The sequence below is a fragment of the Saimiri boliviensis genome, chromosome 14 (assembly GCF_048565385.1).
Source record: "Saimiri boliviensis isolate mSaiBol1 chromosome 14, mSaiBol1.pri, whole genome shotgun sequence".
Taxonomy (NCBI): Eukaryota; Metazoa; Chordata; class Mammalia; order Primates; family Cebidae; genus Saimiri; species Saimiri boliviensis.
Window position 1 is genome coordinate 33275878 of NC_133462.1, and position 13935 is coordinate 33289812.

The following is a 13935-nucleotide window of genomic DNA, read 5'->3' on the forward strand; positions in this document are numbered from 1 at the left end:
CCAGCCCAGTGTCCCGAAGCAGAGAACCCAAGCCAGGTTTAGAGTCCTGTGTCCACAGCCAGTGCAGGGTGGTCTGTCCCCAAGAAGGCCGCAGATGGGGTACAGCGCTCACCCGTTTCCGACTGGTCAGCACAGAACTGGACAAAGTACTGTCAAGTTTTTTTGGTTTTTTTTTTTGAGACAGTCTCACTCTGTTGCCCAGGCTGGAGTGCAATGGCGTGATGTTGGCTCACTGCAACCTCCACCTCCTGGGTTCAAGTAATTCTCCTGTCTCAGCCTCTCGAGTAGTTGGGATTACAGGCATGCGCCATCATGCCTGGCTAATTTATGTATTATTAGTAAAGACAGGGTTTCACCATGTGGGCCAGGCTGGTCTCAAACTCCTGACCTCAAGCGATCCACCTGCCTCAGGCTCCCAAATTGCTGGGATTACAGGCATGAGCCACCATGCCCAGCCTAGTACTGTTGGGTTTTAAGGATGACAGCACATTCCACGTGGCCTGACGACAACTCCAGCTCTGCCACTTCCTGGCTCTAGGACCTCAGATAAGCGCCTTTGCAGTACTGAGCCTTGGTGACATCCTCTGTGAAGTGGGGGCAGTAGCTGAGCTGCACTGGGGCTGTCAGGGTTCTGTGAGCTGACAGGTATGAAGCACTTACAACATCAGCTGGCACTGCACACATGCTCGGTGCAACCGTGCTGGCTGTCATGAGTGATGCGCCTCCTTCTCCCTGGGTCCAGGCTCTCCCCACACAGCGTCTGGTGGTGCAGAGTGCAGCCCCAGGCAGCAAAGGCGGCCAGGTCTCCCTGACGGTCCACGGCACCCAGCAGGTGCACTCGCCCCCGGAGGTAAGTGGTGGCCCTGTCAGCCACCCTCCCCAGTGGGGTCTCCCCAGGTCAGCAGTGTGCCTCCATAGTATATTTGCCCCCACCCGAGCCCACTTGCTCCTCCAAAATCCTGCATCCTCTCCACTCCCAGTGCAATGCCCTTGTGGACCCCAGGTAGGGTGCCTTGGCTGCCCAGTTCCTGGCCCTGCCAGCTCTGAGCTCAGCGGCCGTAGAGCTCTGCTCTGGAAGAAGGAGGTGACTTCCTGGGTTGAGATGACCCTGGCAGCTCCAGCTGAAGGAACTGCATTCCAGGAAACAAAGCAGGTTCTTCACAGGGGGAGAGTCTCTGGAGCCTCGGACCCCAGGGTAGATTCTGGGGACCAAACACCAAAGAGGGTTTTGAAGACAGGCTGTGGGCGTTGTCAGCATCAGGAGCTCAGGGGCAGATGGCTGGCCCAGCCCACTCACTTCCTCTTCTGGGACTCTGGGCAGGCCTGTGAGCCTTCTTTTGTTTTTTTTTGTTTTTTTTTGTTTTTTTTTAGACAATCTTGCTCTGTTGCTCAGGCTGGAGTACAGTGGCGCACTATCAGCCCACTGCAACCTGCAACTCCGGGGTTCAAGTGATTCTTCTGCCTCAGCCTTCCAAGTAGCTGGGATTGCAGACGTCCACCACCACGCTTGGCTAATTTTTGTATTTTTTGTAGAGACAGGGTTTCGCCATGTTGGCCAGGCTGGTCTTGAACTCCTGACCTCCTCAGGGGATCCGCCTGCCTTGGCCTCCCAAAATGCTGGGATTGCCGGTATGAGCTACGGCACCTGGCCCCTTTGAGCCTTCTGAGCTCCAAGTTTTCTCCGTGTCAAACAGCTGATAGTATAAACCGCCCCTCAGTTTGCTGTGAGAATTACAGCCTGAGGCACAGCAGGGCTCAGGTCCAACATGGGGCTCCATGGTCAGCCTGTCCAGGCCTGGCCCTGTGCCTCACCGCCTGCAGCCATGTCACCCGGGGCTTGTCCCTTCCCCTCTGCGCCTCCATTGGGAAGTGGGGATGCCGTGAGATTCCAGTTAGTATATTTAAAGCACTCAGCCAGTGTCTGGTAGGAGTCAGCCCAGTATCACACCAGAGGCTGCTGTTGTCATTGCTATAACCTTTGAGGATCAGCCGCAGGAGAGCTTCAGGGATTTTGCAGGCACCACCTACCAACAGCCATCCTTGCTGGGGAGGGTGAAACCCCAGTCATTCCAGGAGTTGACTGGGACTATTGCAGGGAGTCCATGTTGGATTCATGGGATGTGGTCAGTTACCAGCCTGAGTGGTTGTAATTGCGACAGGTGGTTGGGACAGGTCCCTGCAGGCTGCTACCCTCCCCAGTCAGCTTTCCTGAGAAGGGTGTGTATGAGGGCCCGGGTGCCCCAGGGAGGATGCAACCTTGCCCCAAAGAGGGTTCAAGCCCACCCCAGCGCACTCCTGTGTCTCCTTCCCTTACAGCAGTCGCCGGTGCAGGCCACCAGCTCTTCCAGCAAGACAGCCGGGGCCCCCACGGGCACAGTGCCACAGCAGCTGCAGGTCCACGGTGTCCAGCAGAGTGTCCCCGTCACTCAAGAGGTGCCAAGCCAAGGCGGGCAACAGTTCGGGCCAGGGGTCCCGGCCAGGCAGCCTCTGCAGCCCCCCACAGCTGTGCCTCTGGCCTATTAGAGCCCAGCCCTGGCCTGCCACCCAGGCCTTTGATAAGCATCTCTGTCTGTCTCCAGACTCGGCATCCTGGGGCTGGAGGACGGGGATGCCGTGGGGAGTCTGAAATTTGAACTTGAGGCATAGTGGGCCAAGGGAACTGCTGGGAGGAACCACCTTGGCCTCTTTGGGCCCATTTGCCTGAAGGAAGCCCCGAAGCCACATCCTGACTCATTCTGGGAAGGGTTTCAGGAGGGGATCCTGCCCTGAAATCCATGCCCAGCCTCTGCAGAGGCAGAGCTCTGAGCCGGTGCAGGTTAAGACGCTGGGTCTGCCTGCCACTGGATATTAACAATGAAGTTGAGGGGTTCCCAGCCCCTTGAAAAAATAGATGAAATCCATAGACCCCCAAGTGTAAACAGAAACCCTGTCCCAGAGGATTTACAGATACTCTCCTGCCTGGCGCTAGAGCCCCCCCAGACCTCCAGATCTGGGTCCAGGCCGCAGCTCCTCCATTCAGCAACCCCCTCTGCCAGCCTCAGTCTCTGGTTCTGCGCCCCTAGGATAATCCCTGCATCCCCGCCACGGCAGAGAACAGGGCAGACAGTTGACATGGGAAGGATGCGGGGACGAAATACAACCAAGGCCATGCCTGCGGGTTCTTGGCACAGCTTCAGGGGCCTGTAGGGAAAGGAGGCAGAGAGCAGAGACCCCTCAGTTAGTCTCAGGTTCAACTCAGCCTGGCAGCCTCACTTTGCCCCTGTAAGTGGGTGCCCATTAGGAATGGACCGGGACGTGCTCGGTGCTGGGCACAGCACCCTCCCTGTTTGGCTGGAGAATGGCAGCCTCTTGCTTGCCCGGCTGCTGTGAGGTTACGGAAGCTCACCTGTGCAGGGGCTGGGCGGGTTGATGGCCATCGTTGCCATGGTCATCTTAACGTTCCCTTTCCCTTTCCAGAGGTCTGTGGTCCAGGCCACTCCACAAGCGCCCAAAGCCGGCCCGGTGCAGCCACTGACCGTGCAGGGCCTTCAGCCAGTCCACGTGGCTCAAGAGGTGTGTGTCCCGCTCCTACCCCCGGGACAAACGGGCTGGTCCCGGGCTGGGGCTGGGGAGTGCAGGCCCCTGAGGCCGCAGGGAGGGAAATGCCTCTGTGAGCTGCAGACCCTGCCTTAGATCCTTTCCCTTTCCCGGCCCCATGGCAGCTCAGGGCCCAGGTTTTGCTAAGAGAGGTCTGGATTCGAATCCCGCTTCATTCTTGCGTGGCCTGGGTCAGTTCTTCCCCTCTCCGAGACCCCGGGCGGCGGGGAATCTTCCCTCGGGTGGCTGCGTGCGCGCTCAGCAACCCGGTGGGTGAAGGCCTGGAGCCCCGCCCGCGGCCGCCCCTGTTGACCCCCCAGTGTCTCTGTTTGTCCTCCAGAGCTCAGGCAGTCAGTTTCCCGCTAGGAAGGCAGAGCAGCGAGATCCCCGGCCCACGCCGCCGCCGGAGCCGCCGCCCCGGCCGCCCGCGTGCAGCGGCGAGGCCCAGCAGCTAGGCAGCCCCGAGCTGCCGCCGCCCTATTACGAGCCGGGCACCGAGCAGTGGGTGGAGCTGGTGGGCGTGCTGCCCCCGCACCTGCTCCTGCCGCAGCAGAAAGTGGTCTTCGAGCCACTGCCCCGGCTCCCGGCCCGAGCCAGCCCCGACCAGAGGGTCAGGATCCAGAGAATCCCCCAGGTGCTAGTGTTCGGCACGGCCGCCACGGCCCTCAAAGTAGGTGGCGGACGCACGGACGGGGGGCAGCGGGCGGGCAGGGGCGGGGGCGCCCAGTCCGGGCCGCCCACCAGGCCCCGTAAGCCCTTAGACCCCACCTCCGCCCGACGGGTCGGTTTGGGGACCAGCCTCTGACTCCCTACCCAAGCCCTGTCTCGTTCCCAGCTCCGCCCCTGCAGACGCGGGTTGGGGGATGGAGGTGGGGGACTCAGGCCCCGCCCCTAAGGCCCTGTCAGTGATTCCAGGTTGTTTTCCACCAACCGGGGGCCCCAGGCTCCGCCCCTTACATCCTGTCCCTGGTTTCCAGGCCCCGCCCCTGAGGCCCTTTCTGTAGTTGCGGGCTTTGGCGCCATCGACAGCCTTGCCCATGTGCCTGGGGTCCAACCTTAACGCCCACTGCAGGACCCTGTCTCGCATCCACTCCACTGCCCGTCATGCCCCATCCTTGCTGGCCCCAGCCAAAGCCGAGAGTCCTGGTTTCTGCTCCTGAAATAGCCTTGCCTGATCCCCAGCCCTGGCGCAGGCAGCAGCCCCTGGGCCTCTGACCCCAGGCCTCCTCCAGGGTGTTTTGTTCAGAGCCCAGAAGCTGCCCTTGAGTCCGGGAGCTGGGCTTCAGGGAGAGCCTGGGTGGGCACCAGCCCTTTAGAGGTGGAACGGGAGGAGCTGGCCCACCCTGACCCTCCATGTGCCCTTCCTCTGCCCCAGGTGCAGCAGCTTCAGCAGGTGCCCGTCCCACACGTGTACTCCAGCCAGGTGCAGTATGTGGAGGGCGGTGACGCCAGCTACACGGCCAGTGCCATGTAAGTGAGGGGAGAGGGGTGGGTGAGGGGAGAGGGTCAGCACAGGACCTTCCCCAGGCTCCCAGGACAGCAGGCCCCAGTCCCAGCCCCCAGCAGGCCAGGTGGCCTGCAAGCCCTTGGGAGACAGACACTCAGGTGGCACTCCCCAGGGGCAGCCACAGCCAGGAAAAGCGGCAAAGCAGAGGGACCCTCGAAGGTTAGGGTTCCTGGCATAGCTTAGGGCTTGGGAGTCATATGAGCCTGGTTTTTAACCAAAAAAAAAAAAAAAAAGGCCGGGCATGGTAACTCAACGTGTGTAATCCTAGCACTCTGGGAGGTCTCAGGGAGTGGATCACTTGAGGTCAGGAGTTCAAGATCAGCCTGGCCACCGTGGTGAAATTCTGTCTCTACTAAAAATACAAAAATTAGATGGGCGTGGTGGCGTGTGCCTGTAATCCCAGCTACTTGGGAGGCTGAGGCAGGAGAATCACTTGAACTCAGGAGGTGGAAGTTGCAGTGAGCTGAGATTGTGCCACTGCACTGCAGCCTGGTGACAGCGAGATTCTGTCTCAAAAAGAAAACAATGATTTGACTTCCAACCCTGTCCCAGAGGGAGTGCTGTGACCCATTTCTTTGTTTCCTTGCAGTGATACTCCAAGAATAGAAACTCTACCCCTCTACCCATTGTTTTTTCTTTTTTTGGCGACAGGGTCTCACTCTGTCACCTAGGCCAGAGTACAGTGGTGCAGTCAGGGCTCACTGCAGCTTATGGGCTCAAGTAATCCTCTGACTTCAGCCTCCCTGGTAGCTGGGACTACAGGTGTGCACCTCCATGCTCAGCTAATTTTTGTATTTTTGTAGCGACTGGGTTTTGCCATGTAGCCCAGGCTCATCTCCTTGAACTCTTGGACTCAGTGATTTTCCCCTCTTAGCCTCCCACAGTGCTGGCATTACAGGCATGAGCCACCGTGCCCAGCCTCTACCCGCTTTCTTTGGTCAGAAATAGAGGCAGGCATTCCATCCATACCTTGTTTCTTTCCTGGCTCTTCTCCCACATGTCCTCGTGGGTCCCGGTCACCCTCTTAGCTGCTGTGTAATAATCCTGTGTGGATGCAGCAGCCACAATACCGTCAGTCCCCACTCAGTGGTGTGTAGGGGACTTCCCCTGCCTGGGGGCAGCACTACCATTCCAGTGTGTGGGCCACGTCAAGCAGGTGCCACGTCCTGGCCCCGCTTCAGCCCCAGCTCTGGCTCCTCGCTGGGGGGTCCTCCCTGCCACCTTCCCTCTGCCATCTCCACAGCAATCACTGCAGTATTATAATTACTGTTGATTTCGTTCCTGGAGGTTTCACTTGGTTTTCTTTGCATTTGCATGATTTCTTCTTTTGCCCCTGCCACTTGTTCTTCTGCAGACAATGCTGGGATTGGTTAGGTCGTGGATTGACTGATTCCTAAGGTCATGAGGCTCTGACTGACCCCTGGGGCATGGTCCAGGCACCTGAATTGTGAGGCTTGGTCCCCACCATCCAGCTGCCTCACAGTTCCATCCATTTATTTCCAGTGCCGCTAATCTTTTCATTGTGTGGTTGACCCAAGCTGGCAAGGGCCAGACAGGGCGTTGGCAAAGAGGAGACCAGTGTCTGAGGGCTCCTGCTAGCATCCCTGGGAGCCCCTCTCTTGTCTCTCCTTTACTTCCATCTGAACTCCTCACTCAGTGACTTAGTGTGTGTGATTGCACTTAGTTCATCGTTGCTATCTGATTTTCCTGCTATGTAAAGTTGTTGGGGGCCACTCCTCCTGTCGACTGTCCACTCCTGTTTCTCCCTCTGAGTGAATTACTGCTGAGTTCCTGACCCTTTGCCAGCCTGCTCCCCACCCTGGCCAGAGCCAGAGCCCCTGGACCTCCCTCCCTGGTTCTGTTCTGGAGGGCATCCAGAGCCACACACATTCATTTATTGAGGCAATCAGCAACCATCAACCGAAGCAACGTTTTTGCAGCACGCGTCGCATGCTGGGTGTGCGGGGGTGAGCAGGCTGCGGCCCCTGCCTTGGAGAAGCGGGGGCACTTGCTCAGGTCATGTGCTCTTGGTGTCACTTTCTGTGGTAGACACAGGGTAGGACGGAGAGATTGAGGGCTGGACCTGGTGTCTGACGAAGACCATGCTTCCATAGCTCCTTCCACTGTCCTCAGCTCCCTCTCCTTGTCTACCCACAACCACTCAGGCCTGCAGAGCTCCGTCCCTTGCCACTTCCAGAGTCTGAGCCAGGTCACCTCTTGACTGACCTCACTGTCTTTCTGGATGTTAAATTTTTTTTTTTTTTTTTTTTTTTTGAGATGGAATTTTGCTCTGTTGCCTCGGCTTGGCACAATTTCTGCTCACTGCAAGCGCTGCCTTCAGTGTTCAAGTGATTCTCCTGCCTCAGCCTCCCAAGTCGCTGGGATTACGGGCATGCGCCACCACACCCAGCTAATTTTTTGTATTTTGTATTTATTTATTTTTTAAAAATAGAGACAGGGTTTCACCTGTTGGCCAGGCTGGTCTTGAACTCCTGACCTCAAGTGATCCACACACCTCAGCCTCCCAAAGTGTTGGGATTACGGGAGTGAGCCACTGCACCTGGCTTAATGCTATGTGTTTAATCACTAATACATTGAAAGAGTTCAAAAATCAAAACTATATCTAAGGACGTTTAATGAGATGGTGAGAGGTGCCCCGCACCTGTCTCCCGTCCACCGAGCCCTCCATGCCCACAGATGACAGACATGCAGACATGCATACGAAACATGACATAGTCTTCCCTGTCTTTCAGTCACACCGTCCCCACCCTTCTCTGCCTTTTATCCGCCCAGTGGTCAGTTCTGGAACTTGTTCTTTTGGAGGACCGAAACCCCTGCCTCCTCTTTCACCCCTGCCTAGGATTCCATCATCTTTTATTTAACAGCCCCTTGTTGAATACCTGGTGGTTTTTATGTTGTGACAATTTGCAGCCTCGAGTCTGTGTCTCCCGGTGACCATTCTGTCCCTGGATAGCTGAATGAGAGAGAATTCACCAGCCTAGATAGGTAGCTTGGCTCAGGGGAAACATATCTGCATTCTTGATGGTCTCCTCCAATCACAGCGTCGCCTTCTCTAGTCCCCTCCAGTCACAGCATCACCTTCTCTAGCCCTGCCCCCTTCCTGATTCACTCACCCCATCACCTTCTGTATGATCTCTAACTTTCCTTTGCACATGGCTTCTTGTCTGTCTCCCTGACTAGACTTCAGCTCCTCCAGGGGTAGGGGCTTTTCATTCTTGTCCATTGCTGTGTCCAAAGTGTGGAAAACAGTGCCTGGCACACAGTAGGCACTCGAAGCACTCACCGATTTTATTTTTATAATGAAGTATGTAGCATTGCAAGTTCCCTACCCCTTCAGTATTTTTTTTTTTAATTTAAAAAGGCAGGGTCATCCAGGTGTGGTGCCTCATGCCTGTAATCCCAGAGCTGTGGGAGACAAGTGGATGGATCACTTGAGGTCAGGAGTTCAAGACCAGCCCCGCCAACATGGTAAAACCCTGACTCTACTTAAAAAAAAAAAAAAAAAAAAAAAAAAATATATATATATATATATATATATATATATATATATATATATACACAAAATTTAGTTGGGTGTGGTGGCATGCACCTGTAGTTCCAACTCTTCCAGAGGCTGAGGCAAGAGGATTGCTTGAACCCTAGAGGTAAAGGTTGCAGTGAGTCAAGATTGGGCTGCTGCACTCCAGCCTGGCTCAAAAAATAAATAAGTAAATAAAAGAAAAAATAAAAAGCCAGGGTCTTGCTGTCACATAGGCTTCAGTGCAGTGGTGGCGTGGTTATAGCTCACTACAGCCTTGAACTCCTGGACTCCAGGGATCTTCCTGCCTCAGCCTCCCAAGTAGCTGGGATTGCAGGTGTGCACCACCACCCCTGGCTAATCTTTATATTTTTTGTAGAGATAGGGTCTTACTATGTAGCTTAGGCTAGTCGTAAACTCCTGGCCTCCAGTGAACCTCCTGCCTCTGCTTCCAAAGACTACAGGCAGGAGCTGCCATGCCCGGTTACGTTCCCTAGTCCTTCTATCCCGATTTCCTAATTTCCAAAGTGGAGAAGGTGACTCCGCTGCCAGAGGACTGGCTGCTTTGGCGATTGTATGAAATATTGCCCATCAGGCACTCAGGATGGTACCCAGTCTATTGTAGGTGAATGCTAGGATCTGGTCCTGGTTGTGGGGGAGCTGCTGCTTCCCCAGTCCCCTCCTGGCACCCGCCTTTCCTGCACAGTCATGCTCCTCGGCCCCCCAGTTCTCCTCCCCCTGACTGTTCTCCGGCTTTGCCTCTTTCCCAGCCGTTCCAGCACCTACCCCTACCCCGAGACGCCGCTGTACACACAGACGGCAAGCACCAGCTACTATGAGGCCGCAGGCACGGCCGCCCAGGTCAGCACCCCCGCCACCTCCCAGGCGGTGGCCGGCAGCGGCTCCATGCCCATGTACGTGTCTGGCAGCCAGGTCGTCGCCAGTTCTGCCAGCACTGGGGCTGGGGCCAGCAACAGCAACGGAGGTGGTGGCAGTAGCGGTGGCAGCGGCGGCAGCGGGGGAGGTGGTGGCGGGGGCGGCAGTGGCAGCACCGGAGGCGGCAGCAGCGGAACAGGCACCTACGTGATCCAAGGCGGCTACATGCTGGGCAGTGCCAGCCAGTCTTACTCCCACACCACCCGTGCCTCGCCAGCCACGGTAAGTGACCCAGCCTGGGCCCCAGAGGAGACAGGTGGTGGTGGATGGTGGGCACTTGAAGCCCAGTCCATGATGGCGGCTGCCAGCCACTATTAGCAGGAGTCTGTGTGCCCGCCGATAAGCACATGTGCAGATGTCCTGGGATTGAATGCTGTGTGGCCTCAGATAAATTACTCAGTCTCTCTGGGCCTCAGCTGATATGCATGAAGTTCTTAGAACAGTACCACAGTTGGCTGGGCACAGTGGCTCACACCTGTAATCCCAGGACTTTGGGAGGCTGAGGTGGTGGATGAGCTGAGGTCAGAAGTTGAAGACCAGCCTGGCCAACATGGTGAAACCCCATCTGTACTAAAAATACAAAAACTAGCCAGTAATGGTGGTGAGTGCCTGTAATCCTAGCTACTCAGGAGGCTGAGGCATGAGAATTGCTTCAGCCTGGGAGGCAGAGGTTGCAGTGAGCCAAGATCATGCCACCGCACTCCAGCCTGGGAGACAGAGCAAGACTCTGGCTCGAAAAGAAAAGAAAAGAAGTGTTGTCTATTCTTTTTATTCTTTTCTTTTCTTTTTGAGCCAGAGTCTTGCTCTGTCACCCAGGCTGGAGTGGTATAATCATAGCTCAATGCAGCCTCAAACTCCCAGGCTCAAGTGATGCTGCCCCCTTACCCTCCCAGGTAGCTGGGACTACAGGCATGCACCACCATGCCTGGCTAGGGTTTTTTTTATTTTTGTGGTTTTTTTTTGAGATGGAGTCTCGCCAGGCTGAGACACAGTGCACGATCTCGGCTCACTGCAACCTCTACCTCCTGTGTTCAAACGATTCTCTTGCTTCAGCCTCCCAAGTAGCTGGGACTACAGGCACGTGCCACCACACCCAGCTAATTTTTGTACTTTTAGTAGAGACGAAGTTTCGTCACGTTGGCCAGGATGACCTCAATCTCTTAACCTTGTGATCCACCCACCTCTGCCTCCCAAAGTGCTGGGATTACAGGCATGAGCCACCATGCCTGGTTTTGATTTAAAAAAATTTTTTTGTGGAGACAGGATCTCACTCTGTTGCCTAGGCTGATCTCAAAATCCTGGCCTTAGGCGATCCTCCCACCTTGGCCTCCCAAAGTGCTGGGATTATTCTGATTAAAATTGATGATAGAGAATAGATAATGCAGGAGAAGCCAGCACTGCCATGTGGAGCTTCCAGAACAGGGTTCTTCCGCCATCTGGAAGGGTGGTACTGGAACTTCCTGTGCCAAGAAGTGGCTTTATGAAGTCCTTGGGGCAGCCCTAAATTCCAGTGCCAACTGGGCCCCTCGACAATTGTGTGACCGTGGGGTGAGTCAGTGCTGGTGGCCCTGGCGGTCCCTCTTGGTCCTGATGTAGCCTGGCTTCTGTCTATTCTAGTGTTTTTTGTTTTTTTTTTCTTTTTTGGAGATGGAGTTTAACTCTTGTCACCCAGGCTGGAGTGTAGTGCTGCAATCTCAGCTCACTGTAACCTCCCCACCTTCCAGGTTCAAGCAATTTTTGTGCCTCAGCCTCCAGATTAGCTGCAATTACAGGTGCCAATCACCACACCCAGCTAAATTTTTCATTTGTTTGTTTGTTTGAGACAGTGTCTCGCTCTGTTGCCCAGGCTGGAGTACAGTGGTGCGGTCTTGGCTCACTGCAACCTCCACCTCCCGGGTTCAAGATGTTCTCCTGCCTCAGCCTCCCAGGGACTGGGACTACAGGCGCCTGCCACATGCCAGTCTAATTTTTTGTATTTTTAGTAGAGATGGGGTTTCACCATGTTGGCCAGACTGGTCTCTAACTTCTGACTTAAGTTGATCCGCCCACCTTAGCCTCCCAAAGTGCTAGGATTACAGGTGGGAGTCATTGCTCCTGGCTTGGAGATTTGCTTTTTTTCACTCTGCATAAATTAATATAATTTTTTTTTTTTTTTTTTTTTTTTTTTGAGACGGAGTTTCGCTCTTGTTACCCAGGCTGGAGTGCAATGGCGCGATCTCGGCTCACTGCAACCTCCGCCTCCTGGGTTCAAGCAATTCTCCTGCCTCAGCCTCCTGACTAGCTGGGATTACAGGCAAGCGCCACCATGCCCAGCTACTTTTTTGTGTTTTTAGTAGAGACGGGGTTTCACCATGTTGACCAGGATGGTCTCGATCTCTCGACCTCGTGATCCACCCGCCTCGGCCTCCCAAAGTGCTGGGATTACAGGCTTGAGCCACTGCGCCCGGCTATAATTTTTTTTTTGAGACAAGATCTGACTGCTACCTAGGTTGACATGCAGTGGCTCCATCATAGCTCACTGCAGCCTTCAACTTCTGAGCTGAAGGGATCCTCCTGCCTCAGCCTCCCAAATAGCTGGGACTGCAGGCGCGCACCACAACACTGGCTAATTTTTTTTTTTTTTTTTAACAGTCTCGCTTTTGTCACAGTCTTGCAGTGGCGAAATCTCGGCTCACTGCAACCTCTGCCTTCCAGTTTCAAGCGATTCTCCTGCCTCAGCCTCCTGAGTAGCTGGGACTACAGGCATGCGCCACTGCACCTGGCTCATTTTTTTGGTGTATATTTAGTAGAGACAGGGTTTCTCCATGGTCACCAGGATGGTTTCGAGCTCCTGACCTCAAGTGATCCACGTGTCTCACCCTTCCAAAGTGCTGGGATTACTGGCATGAGCCACTGTGCCTGGCTGACACTGGCTAATTTTTTAAAAAACTCTTTGGTAGAGACAGGGTCTCCCTATGTTGCCCAGGCTGAGCTCAAGTGATCCTCCCACCTTAGCCTCCCAAAGTGCTGGAACTATAAGGGGCAAGCCGCCGTGCCCGTCCCTTAATGTTTTTAACCAGCTGCACGTGGCAAGTGTATAGGACAGTGCAGTTCTGGAGAGTTCTGTGGGACGTAGTTCCTGGAGAGGAAGGCAGTAGGACGTGCTAACGTGTGGTGGGCGTGGCTGTCAGGATCCCAGCTGGAAGTCGATACCGGGCACTCGGCCACAGCACTCAGAGATGACGGAAGCACCTCTGACCGGCGCTCTCCTGTCTCCCTCCGGCCCCAGGTCCAGTGGCTCTTGGACAACTATGAGACGGCCGAGGGCGTGAGTCTGCCACGGAGCACCCTCTACTGCCACTACCTTCTGCACTGCCAGGAGCAGAAGCTGGAGCCCGTCAACGCCGCCTCCTTCGGCAAGCTCATCCGCTCCGTCTTCATGGGCCTGCGAACCCGCCGTCTGGGCACCAGGTAGGGCCATCCATCTACTCCCGGCAGCCCCTGGGGAATTGGGGGCACACTGAGACCCACCCCCACTCCAGGTCATCTCAGGCACTCCAGCCCAGCCCAGCCCATCCCCACCGCCTCCACAAGGCTCCTTGACACACCTGCTGACTCCCACCCCAGGGCCTTTGCACTGGCGGTGCCTTCCACCTCATGTGCTTCTACCCCATCCTACTCACACGCCCCCTGGCAGTCTCAACTTAAACTGCAGCCTTCCTCTGTCCCTGACCTGTCACCCCCGCCAACCCTGCTTCATTTTTCTCCTTAGCCTTGAGCACCCTCACACTGCCTTTTTTTTTTTTTTGGCGGGGGGAGACAGAGTCTTACTCTGTGGTCCAGGCTGGAGTGCAGTGACTCAATCTTGGCTTACCAAAACCTCTGCCCCCCCCGCCCGGGTTCAAGCAATTCTCTGGAGTAGTTTCAGCATCTTGCGAAGTTTGGGACTTAACAAGCAATGCACAACCATGCCCAGCTAATTTTTTTTTTTTTGAGTTGGAGTCTTGCTCTGTTGCCCAGGCTGGAGTGCAGTGGTTTGATCTTGGTTCACTGTAACCTCCACCTCCTGGGTTCAAGCATTTCTCCTGCCTCAGCCTCCTGAGTAGCTGGGATTATAGGCATGCACCACCATGCCTGGCTAATTTTTATACTTTTAGTAGAGATGGGGTTTCACCATGTTAGCCAGGCTGGTCTCAAACTCCTGACCTCGTGATCCGCCCCCTTCATTGGCCAGGCTGGTCTCAAACTCCTGACCTTGTGATCTGCCCACCTCAGCCTCCCAAAGTGCTGGGATTACAGGCGTGAGCCACTGCACCCGGCTAGCCCAGCTAATTTTCAAAAAATATTTTTAGTAGCCAGGCGAGGTGGCTGATGCCTGTAATCCGAGCACTTCGGGAGG

At 55.4% G+C, this 13935-nt stretch overlaps 1 protein-coding gene across 2 annotated transcripts in view; it reads left to right on the plus strand.

Moving 5' to 3' along the window:
- The window catches only part of RFX1 (regulatory factor X1), a 47654-nt gene that overhangs the window by 25041 nt on the left and 8678 nt on the right, over positions 1–13935 (plus strand). Inside the window, exons 5-11 of one of the 2 annotated variants that reach the window (XM_039466067.2) lie at positions 743–850; positions 2317–2433; positions 3457–3552; positions 3917–4246; positions 4952–5046; positions 9392–9779; positions 12826–13007. In XM_039466067.2, coding sequence (XP_039322001.2) covers positions 743–850; positions 2317–2433; positions 3457–3552; positions 3917–4246; positions 4952–5046; positions 9392–9779; positions 12826–13007 — 1316 coding nt within the window. The remainder of the gene's footprint in view (positions 1–742; positions 851–2316; positions 2434–3456; positions 3553–3916; positions 4247–4951; positions 5047–9391; positions 9780–12825; positions 13008–13935) is intronic. The other variant, XM_003941705.4, reaches the window with a different exon arrangement.